This window comes from Podarcis raffonei, chromosome 2 (assembly GCF_027172205.1).
Source record: "Podarcis raffonei isolate rPodRaf1 chromosome 2, rPodRaf1.pri, whole genome shotgun sequence".
NCBI lineage: Eukaryota > Metazoa > Chordata > Lepidosauria > Squamata > Lacertidae > Podarcis > Podarcis raffonei.
In genome coordinates, this window is record NC_070603.1 from 121,278,985 (window position 1) to 121,290,629 (window position 11,645).

Sequence of the window (11,645 nt, forward strand, 5' to 3'; positions counted from 1 at the left end):
GTACATCCATTTTTTTTTTTTTTTTGGCCCCTTGAAATCTCCAATGTTTCCGGAATCTAATTTAGAATTAAATTAAATTCCCCTAAATAACAATTTCTTTTTATTACTCTTGCTATAAATATTCTCACCTTGCACCAAAATGATCTTATCATCGGGCAGTTAATCATCATATGTACTAAGTTCGCATTTTTACTCCCACATCTCCAGCAGTTGTCTGCACTTGCTATTTTCTTCTGGTATAGTTTTGCTGGAGTCCAGTGGACTCTGAATATTATTTTCTCTTAAATAAGTCTTAGTTTTAGATCCATAGAGGCTATTTCTGTTGATTTTATACTTGACTCCCAGATATCATTTGTTATCTGTACCGCTAACTCTTCACTCCATTTTTGTCTATCATATTCTAAATCATATTTCTTTCTGTTGAGTAGGGTTTTATATGGTGCAAGTGTAGAGTTTTTTTGTTTTTCTTGCAGAGATTAAATCTTGTAGCAGCATGGGTGTTTCCAATGCTGCTATAGCGTCAGGGCCAAACTGCCTTTCCAACATATGTTTCAATTGGATGTATTGCCATTGTGTTTCACTGGTTAATCCATACTTTAATTGTAAAGTCTTATATTCCACAAATTTGTAATTTTCCTCAATTAATTGATTCAATGTCAAAATACCTTTCTTCATCCAATTTTGCCAAATTATTACTTGATTTCCAATTTTTAATTTTGGGTTGGCCCATATTGTTAATTTCTCATGCTGATAGGGGTCATCCTTATTACAGTATTTACATTTATATTCATCCAAATTTTTATAGGTGCTTTAATAGTCTCCAGCATAATAGGATATTTCATAAAACTGGAGCCAAGTTTAGTCCACCTTACAAGAGGTTCAAAGAAACTATATTTGAGAGTAGCCCAATTGGGATTCCTGCTAGCTCTCCAATCGTTAGTCTTACTCAGCAGGTAAGCCTGGTGATAGAGTTCCAGATTTGGGAGCCCAAAGCCGCTTCCTTAGTTGGAAGTTGCATTTTATGTAGTGATATTTTTGGTGGCATTGTACCCCACAGGCATGGTCTAAATAGTTGATTTATTTTTTGGAAGTAAAATTTGGGAATATGTATTGGTAATCCTCTAAGAATGCATAAAAGCTTTGGAACAACATTCATTTTGAGGACATTAACCTTTCCCCAAAGGGAGAGGTTTAGAGGTCCCCACCTTTCAATATCAAAAGAAATCTCATTTATAATTTGATTCAAATTTAATTTTACAATGTGGTCTACATCTGATGAAATCATTATACCCACGGATTTAATAAAATCTTTGCACATCTGAAATTGATGGTTTCTATACAATGTAGCCCTTGGCCCAATTGGTAAAATCTCTGATTTTGTCCAATTTATGGAATATCCCAATATTTTGCCAAAGGTTTTTATTTTCTCCATAATTTTTGGAATTATATCTTCTGGTTTTGTAAGGATATCGTCCGCAAATAATACCATTTTGTAATTATCTTTGTTGTGCTTTACACCCTTGATATGCTCATCCTGAATTATTGCTCTTGTTAATGGTTCCAGGCAAAAGTAGGATATACATTTTTTTAATTAAACAGAGAATATGAGTGGCAACCCCAAAAGGAGAAAAACACCAAATGCAGCAATCAGGAATGTGGAATTAAGAATTTAATAGTGATAAATCCTTGAATAGTATGCAGAGCCAGTCGATTGGTAGGCAGAGGGAGCAGGAATATTCTGAGCAAGGCAAATTCATGGCTAGGAGCCCCAGAAGCCAGGCAGAGGATCCAACTTTTTAAAACTATTTTTTTTGGGGGAGGGAGAATATAAAAGGAGGGCGTATTCAAGGGGAACCGGGCTGTAGGGTGGGGGCCCCCCTTTTGTTTCTCTGGAGTTGTTTGTGCCCTTCGTGCAAAAGGGGCTGTACAGAAACGGCACAGAGGAGCCCCCTGCATAATTTACAAAATCTACATTTTGGACAGGCAACAGGAAAGTGTTTTCTTTGGGGGGGGGGTTACAACTGTAAAGCAGAAGAACCTGATGATGAAAGGGAACTCCTGAACAACACAAGATTGGGAATTGCGGGTGGGGACCCCTTATTCAGACGTTTCCCCCCGCAATAAAGTCAGCTCTACACGCGTCCAGCTCCCACCTCCAGGCTGGGCTCCAGGGTTTTTAGCGGAGTTTTTAGAGCGGCTGAGGGTTGGATTAGAAGAGGGAAGGTAAAAATAGAAGAGGGAAGACTGTACTGTATCCGTATCTCTCTCTCTCTCACACACACACAAACCAGAGTCAAGACGAAGCTGCGGGGGGCGGGACAGGCGAGTCACTTTCCCCCCCATGAATCCTGCCAACACCTTCAAGCTTTGTCTTGTTCTTTGCTTGAGCCACGAGCCCAGGAGTGAAGCGGCCCCTGCCCCGGGCGGCATACAAAACAAGCCAAGTCTGGGAAACAGATGTCTGGGAAGGGATTATTTTCTCCCCCCGCCCCAGAGCCCAGTCCTTACCTGCGCAGTCCAGGAGCAGCAGCAGCAGGTGGGCAGCCGCCCCCAGGATCAGGGGGGGCCAGCGGAGAAGGACCCCCATCTCTCCCCAAAACGAAGCGCCCTTTTCCTCCTCCCTCCGACCCGCTCTCTGCCCCGCCTGCGGAACCAGCAGCAGCGAGAGCCGGGATTGGGCGAGGGGAAAAGATTCCGCCAATCGGACATCTTCGCGCAGATGGCGGCACCGGTCGCCGGGCAGAATTCGAGGCACAAGTGGCGAGCGAGGCTGAAGAGGGAACGAGAAAGTGATTGCAGCTCCTCGCTGGGAATCGCCGCCTCCCTCCCTCCCTCCCTCCCCCCGGCAGCTCTGCCTGTCTTTACCTGCAGGGAGGGCGGAGGGGGGGGGGTGGCCAGGGGAGGGGGGAGCGGGGTCCAAGAGAACATCTTCCTTGGAGAGGCGCAAGAAGGTGAAGCCTTGGCTCAGTGGAAGAGAAGCTGCTTGGGAGACCCCAGGGTCAATCCCCGCATCTCCAGGGGGGGTCTGGGATGCCCCCCTCTCTGAAACTGGGGGGAGGGGCTGCGAGATCCTGAGCGAGGTGGACTCCTGGGCGGAGTCTGTAATGCTGTCAGTCAAGTCCAACATTCCGAGAGGACTAACTGCCTCTATGTGGCAGTTTGTCCTTTGGTCGGTTGCTGCTGGGAGTGTTGAAAGGTAACTTCTGGGATGGAGAGGCAGGAAGGTCAGGTGGTACCCAGTGAGGAAAATTTATTGTCGCCCCTCCCCCGACACTGAATTTTTTTTTAAAAAAAATTTTGCCTGCAAAAATTGTTTTACATTATTTAATATTTTCTTACAAAGGAATGTGGATTCTCTGCCTCTGGTAACAAGTAGGCGACTATGGACTGATACTTAAATCTAAGGATGAATTGTGTTTTGGCTTGTGTTTTTTAATTTATATTTATTGTTTATTTATTTAATAAAATTTATTTTTAAAAACCTGCAAAGTGGTTTACCAAAAAATAAAAACAAAACACCACAGCAGTAAAATCAAGAAAAATTAACAACCCTACTTAATAATAATAATAATAATAATAATAATAATAATAATAATAATTTATTATTTATACCCCACCCATCTGGCTGAGTTTCCCCAGCCACTCTGTGCAGCTCCCAATCGAGTGTTAAAAACAATACAGCATTAAATATTAAAAACCTCCCTAAACAGGACTGCCTTCAGATGTCTTTTAAAGTTAGGATAGTTGCTTATTTCCTTCACATCTGAAGGGAGGGTGTTCGACTACTTTAAAACATACAGAAGCTAAAATATTAAGATTAAAACTACTTCAACTTCCTAAGCATCTAGGTATGCTTGCCTAAAGAAGAATGCTTTCAGCAGGTGCCCGAAAAGAGTCTAGCAAAGGCACGCGCTTTGTTGCAATAGGCGGGGAGTTCCAAAGTGCAGGTGCCGTCACAGTAAAGAATGCACTACAGATATTATGTGGAACCTGTAGTACTGCTTGAAACTACTAAAGGGGAGGTTTTATTTATTGTGATTTCACCATGCTCTGTATTATCTGAAAATGTGTGTTTCTTGCTTCCAAGCTGGATTGTTTCCCAGGGGACTTTGCCCCCTTCTGCCTCCCTCAGCAACCTCTGAGTCAGGTTGGAAAGTCCCAGGGCAGTTCCCAGAACAAGGCCTTTTTATTTTTAATGTTTGTTTTCATTTTTACTTATAAGATGAATAGCTGAGGGTGCAGTAAAGTCTTTGGCAAGTTACAATAATCTAAAATTTCATTTGCATGCAAAGCTAGCAAAGGAATCTCAAGTGACTGCATCTCAGGCTGCTTGACTGACATTTCTCACAGGAATTGAAGAACGGAGGCAGATTTTGCTGAGAAATTAGTCGTCCTTCATTAACACTGGGGTGTGCTTGTGCTTGTTTCCAGGGTAGATTCCTGCCCTGACGCTCTCTCTCTGCCACAAGACACCCTCACCCATTTCTCCACAGTCCCTACTTGTATTTTCTCACTTTCCCCTATTTGTGAGTGGGTGTATGCCTACCTATGGTATGGAAAAGCGGAAATATATAAAACTTTTACAAATCACATAATCAGAAAAAACCTATTTAGAGTATGAGGAAAGTATAAAAACTTATTAGAAAGAAAAACACCACTGTGGATATCCCCAGTGGAAGCTATGACCAGGAAAAGAATAAATATGGATAAGCAGTGGTTAACTTACAGTGAAATTTTATCTCTTACAGGACAGGAACCAAAACTGAGAAACCTCAAGGAATTAAGAAATCTGGTTACCAATTAGATACAGGTACATTACATTAATGAATTATTTAAGATAGATAGGAAAAATGGCTTTGCAGAACAAGTCTCAGTTTACCAAAGACCTTTTAGATACAAATATAAAAGTATTATCAAATATGTACAAACTGCTGCTGGAGTGGGAAACAAAAGAGGAATTTGTGAAATTTAGCAGGATTAAGTGGGCACAGGATGTGGGACACAATATCGATCATGAATTATGGGGAAAGTTGTGGAAAATAAATATGAATTTTATGGCAAGTTATGCGATAAAAAATTGTATGATGAAAATGGCCCACAGATGGTATATAACACCCATCAGATTGGCGAAAATGTCTAAAGAAGAAAAAGAAATATGTTGGAAGTGTAATGAAATTGAGGGATCTTTTATTCACATGTGTTCGTCGTGTAAAATAATTAAGGAATATTGGAAAACGATATAAAATGAATTTTAAAAGATACCTAAAATAACTTTCCCCACAACACCTGAGAGTAACAATGGAGGTCCCCCAAAAACAAAAGAGTTTATTAATATACACCACTGCCGCAGATAGAACCTTATTGGCACAAAGGTGGAGAACAAGGATAGTACCCACTCAGGAAGAATGGCAGTGTAAAATGTTCTGAACTGGCTGGTCTAACGAACAGGATAAGAGAAAACAGATATAAGGAATATAAGGAGGAATGGATAATATTTACTGAATATTTCAAGAACCAGTATAGAGAAAGACATAGCTTAGCAGGTCTCATGCAAATCCAGCAGATTTGAAATAGATAAAGAGTATTTAATAGATAACAAACTGGATGATTAAAAAGATGTGGATTATGTAGAGTAGTAGAAAAGCAAAGGAACCAGGAAAAGTGTGGAAGGAAAGTCATATGGTTTATGTATACATGTTGTATTTGGTATGAAGTTGTAAGTGGGACGAGAGGAGGAGAGAGGGGTTAAATATGCTCTCAGTTCCTGTTTTTGAAAATGTAATTAAAAAATTTTTTTAATGATCCCCTCCCCAAAGAGGCCTGTTTTCAAGGTGGGCATCCACCCCCAACCATTCCTCACTCACCAATGGAGGAGCTGGTGGAGCTGCTCAAACTTTAACATACATGTCGGTCTGCAATCTTCTAATAATATGATAATGATACAGGAATAATTAGGGGTGCTTTGCAACCCTCAGTGCAATTCTCCATGTGTTGCCTAGATGTATTATTATCTGCACATGCACACACACAAATGACTTGCAGTGCTCCAATATTACTTTGTTTTCTGCCAAGACCCATTGTACGTAGCATAACTCACACACCAAGGCCAGCCCAATACATTTTAACACATGAATGACATCTTATTTAGAGATGAAGAAGTGACTAAGAAAGCCCAAAAAACTTTGAGAGACTATTTTGAGATAAATATGAACACTACTGTTGAAAAAAGAGTAATCTGGGACGCAAGCAAAGCGGTTATGAGAGGGTTTCTGATCCAACAGAATGCAATAAAGAAGAGAACTCAAAATGAGAAAAAAGATAAAATTTTCGAGAAAATAAAAGAAGGTGAGAAGAAATTAAGAGCGAAACCAAAGTCGCAAGAGATTCTGAGAGAAATAAAGCTATATCAAGTACAATACATGAAAATGATAAATCAGGAAATAGAATGGAAAATTAAGCAGATGAGACAAAAGACATTTGAATCGGCTAATAAATGTGGGAAACTGCTAGCCTGGCAGATGAAAAAAAGACAAAAACTTAACACCATTACAAATTTGGAAGTGGAAGGAAAGAATATACAGAATCCAGTGGAGATTAGAAAATGTTTCCAGAGATATTTTAAACAATTATATACACAAGGGCCACAGAAAGAGATTGATATAGATCAATTTTTGAAAACAAATGGACTACAAAAAATCTCTCAAGAAAATAAGTTAATGTTGAACTATAAAATAACGGAACAGGAGGTAGAAGGTGCCATTCAGAACATGCAACTGGGTAAATCTCCAGGGCCGGACGGCTTAACTTCAAAATATTACAGATCCTTGAAAGATTGGATAATTCAACTACTAAAGGAAGTTTGTAATGGAATTTTGGAGGGGGGGAAAAGCACCAGAGTCGTGGAAGGAAGCTTACATTACACTTATACCGAAAACTGAGTCCGAGAAGACACAACTTAAGAATTACCGCCCCCTATCTCTGCTTAATGTGGATTACAAAATTTTTGCAGACATTCTGGCTAAAAGATTAAAAAAAGTATTAGCGGAAGAGATACATAAAGACCAAGCAGGCTTTCTCCCGGGCAGACATTTGTCTGACAATACGAGAAACATAATTAATATTTTAGAAAAATTACAAGTGAACATTAATACTAAAGCAATTTTGATATTTGTAGATGCGGAGAAAGCTTTTGACAACATTTCTTGGAGTTTTATGAAGAAAAATCTTCAGGGGATGGGGGTTGGTCAAGGTTTTGGAAATGGTATAGGTGCAATTTACTCAGAACAAAAAGCCAAATTAATTGTTAACAATGTGGTGACAGAGGAATTTAAGATAGAGAAAGGTACACGACAAGGTTGCCCAATTTCCCCATTGCTTTTTATTTCGGTCCTGGATTATGATTAGAATATGATTAGAAGGGACCAAATGGTTAAAGGTATACAAGTCGGAGCTAAACAGTACAAATTGAAAGCATTTGCAGATGATCTAGTATTGGCATTACAGGAGCCAGAATCTAGTACTAAAAGAGTTCTTGAACTGATTCAATAATTTGGTCAGGTGGCAGGTTTTAAGTTGAACAAGTCTAAAACCAAGGTTGTAGAAAAAAATCTAACCGTGATTGAGAAAGAGAGGTTTCAGAAGGAGACAGGTTTAATGTTGGTTAAGAAAGTAAAATACCTGGGGGTTAACATGACTGCTAAGAATTTGAATTTATTTAAAGATAACTATGAAAAATGCTGGTCAGAAGTGAAAAAAGATTAAGAAATATGGTCAAACTTGAAGCTTTCCTTGCTAGGCCGTATTGCTGCTATAAAAATGAATGTATTGCCAAGAATGTTGTTTTTGTTTCAATCATTGCAAATTTTGGACAAGATGGACTGTTTCAAGAAGTGGCAGAGATATATCTCTAGATTGTCTGGCAGGGCAAGAAGCCTAGAATAAAATTTAAAATACTAACTGATGCAAAGGAAAGAGGTGGATTTGCCCTGCCAGACTTTAAACTTTATTATGAATCAGCCGCATTTTGCTGGCTGAAAGACTGGCTGCTTCTTGAGAACACAGACATTTTGGATTTAGAAGGTTTCAAGAATGTATTTGGGTGGCATGCATATCTGTGGTATGACAAGGTCAAAGCACATAAAGCATTTAAAAACCATATTGTCAGGAAAGCACTGTTTAATGTCTGGATAAGATATAAAGATCTACTTGAAAGTAAAACCCCAAGGTGGTTGTCACCGATGGAAGCGAAGGCTCAGAAAAAGCTCAATATGGAGGCCAAATGGCCGAAATATTGGGAGATTTTGGAACAAGGAGGAGATAAATTGAAATTGCAGAGCTTTGAGAAACTAAAAGATAAAGTGCGAGATTGGCTTCATTATTATCAAATAAGGGAGGCTTATAATCTGGACAAGAAAACTGGCTTCCAGGTGGAAAAATCAAAATTGGAAACAGAACTGTTAGATCCCAAAACTAAGATATTATCAAGAATGTATAACTTGCTGTTGAAATGGAATACTCAGGATGAAATGGTGAAATCTGCTATGATAAAATGGGCACAAGATGTTGGACATAACATTATGTTCGCTGACTGGAACAGTTATGGACCACAGGTATGAAATTTACGGCATGTAATGCCTTAAGAGAGAATATTATGAAAATGATATACAGGTGGTACATGACACCAGTCAAGCTTGCAAAAATATATCATTTGCCCGATAGTAAGTGTTGGAAATGTAAAGAAAATGAAGGTACATTCTTTCACCTTTGGTGGACGTGCCCAAGGATTAAGGCTTTCTGGGAGATGATCTATAATGAAATGAAAAAGGTATTTAAATATACCTTCCTGAAGAAACCAGAGGCCTTTCTCCTGGGCATGGTCGGCCAATTGGTGCCAAAGAAGGATAGAACTTTCTTTATGTACGCAACAACAGCAGCAAGAATACTCATCGCAAAGTATTGGAAGACACAAGATCTACCCACCCGGGAAGAATGGCAGATGAAGTTGATGGACTACATGGAACTGGCGGAAATGACTGGCAGAATCCGAGACCAGGGAGAAGAGTCGGTAGAAGAAGATTGGAAGAAATTTAAAGACTATTTACAGAAACACTGTAAAATTAAGGAATGTTAGAGGGATGTTGGAATGAAGTTAAGTGGTTTTAGCAATAATGTTATAAAGGGGTATGTAAAAATGGATTGTCAATAGGTGAAAAAGTAAAGTTACAGTATATTAAGATAAGATATCAAGATAAAAGCAGAAAGGGTAAGGACTTGCTGAAACAACTACTGAACTAGAACACAAAAAAGGGAGGTGTGAGGAGGTCAGGGAAATAAGCAAATGAAAGACAAGACATGGAAAGACTGATTTGTTTTTAATTGTTTTTATTTTTTCTTTATTTTTTCTGTATTTTGTATTTTTTGTCTTTATTCTCTCTTTTCTTCTATTTTTGTAATTTCCTTGAAATTTTAATAAATATTATTTTTAAAAAAACATTTTAACACATGAGGCCAGCCCCCAAATGGCATCCTACTCCCCACCAGGGAAGAAGCAGCGAGGGAAGATTTATATCCAGGGTGGAGGGATAAAAAATACTTTATTTAAATTTTAAATCTTTTAAATGGTATTGTTTTAACATTTTGAGGTTTGCTGCCCTGAGCTCCTTTGGGAGGAAGAGTGGGATAAAAATTTAAAAATTAAATATTTTGGGCATCTTCTCAGTGGGAGAACTTCCTCCTGGACACCCCCATCCACACTTTGCCCCGGATCAGATATCTAATAATTTCTTTTATTATATTCCCAACCATCCTTTCTTTAGTCCTGGAACCAAAGGCAGCATCCAGGTGGTTCCTCACCCAGGCACTGCAGGCTTCACACCCTCTTGGCCTCATATAACTTAATCCCACCCCTGCAAAACCACAGATTATGATCCCATCTCACTTTGGATACTAGTTCTTCAGTCACTTTTTACTGGAAGAACAATTATCGGCATCTCCCTGCCAGAGTCTGTGAATATTCTCAGAAACTTCAAAATCTCTGGAACTCCTGTGATAAGAAGGCAAGAACCATTAAAGACAAAGGGGGTGCACCCGTATTTTTTTAAGTCAAACATATGTTACAAAAGTAAAAAATATAATTACATCCATTGTCTTTAAAACAAGGTGCAGCAAATCCATTGGGTTAGGCGAGAAGAGTACTGGGGGCCCTGGAGGTCTCCTTGCTGGCTTCCTCCTTGGCTGTCAGCAGGATCAGTCCCTCTCATCTCCCGTAGGAGAGTTGCTACACCCCATCCCCTCAGCCTCTCTACCTCCTCTCAGTTCCCTGCTTCTCCATTTCCCCCTTCAGCTGTTTCTTCCTCCCCCTCCAGCCTGTTTCTCAACTCACTGCCCCAGGGCATCATGGGAGGCCCAGGGTGGAGCCCCAGAGAACAGCAGCTGGTTGTCCTGGACGTGGAGCTCCATGAACCAGGCTGGAGAACTGGAGCCTTGAAGGTATCGGGACAGAAAGAGGGTCTGGAGGAAACTGCCTCAGCAGCTGCCATTGCCACAGGGAGGGTCTGAACGCCCGCTGGAGCTCCTCATTCTCTGCTCTGCCTGAGGATGTTTGAGAAGAGGCCTCAGAGGTCGCTTCTGGACCAATCTGGATCTAGTCAGACATGACAGTGAGGTTCTGTGGATGTAGAAGGTGACCGAAGAGGGCTGGTGGTGGACGTCACTCTCATCTGCAGGGGAACCGGAGCACAGCTCTTGGTCAACACAGACAATACCCGTCCCTATCCAGATGTTGTAACTAGGGATGAAGCCCTCCTTGGCTTCTACGGGATCAATGGCCAATGCCTTCATCTTCTGAAGCAAACTTGCAAGGTTCCAGATTAGAATCGGATCCAATTCTGACAGCCTCTCTTGTCTTCAGCCACTCTGTTCCTTCTCTCTTTCAGCTTCAACTCCTGAGCATCTAAGCATCCCTCCTCCCTGCCCACCATCCCTCCCTGTCAGTTTTTTCACTTCCTCATGCAGAAGGTGGGTTGAAAACACTCAGCCAGAGCAGTTAGACTGCCTTTATACATTCCATTAAAGAAATTGGAGTTCTTGTTGGAAATACACTAAAAAGGATATACCAAGAACTCAGGCCACAAGTTTCAATATAAGGAATAATTCCTACTCGAGAGTTGAAAAGAAAAACGTGTATATTCTGCTAAGAATAACAGTTTGAAGCTAATGGTAAATTTAAACACAACGTGTAAGTACAGTAGTTTTAAGGTAAAACGTTTAAGTACAGAAATAATGTAGTTTCAAATATGCAGTGATATAGTATAAAGGTACATAAAATACCAGTACACAACAATTATTTTGTACAAGTCTCAATGGCAGTCAAAAGGAGTCCATATTATATAGAATCAGAATAAAGAATCAAATAGGGCCGAAAAGGAGTATCCGGAGTGTGAATCAGATGTACGACTCAGTAGTGGTGACCAGGACAGGGCCCTGTTTCGGAGTAAACGCCTTCTTCAGCTCGGTTTTTTGAGGGCTATAAATCTGTTGGAAGTCTGTATCATTTAATTCTTTTATGTTTCTTTTTCGACATGCGTCTTAGATAATGGAATGCTTCCAAGTTTTCATGCGTTTCTCTGCCAGAGCAGAGCAGCCAG

General features: G+C 40.1%; 1 protein-coding gene across 1 annotated transcript in view; it reads right to left on the reverse strand.

Annotated features, from left to right (window-relative positions):
- The window catches only part of LOC128409445 (H-2 class I histocompatibility antigen, Q9 alpha chain-like), a 36,622-nt gene extending 33,992 nt beyond the window's left edge, over window positions 1-2,630 (reverse strand). The window contains exon 1 of the mRNA XM_053379954.1: window positions 2,509-2,630. Within this exon, the coding sequence (XP_053235929.1) occupies window positions 2,509-2,587 (79 nt within the window). The 5' untranslated portion in view covers window positions 2,588-2,630. The remainder of the gene's footprint in view (window positions 1-2,508) is intronic.
- Window positions 2,631-11,645: the final 9,015 nt, after the last annotated feature.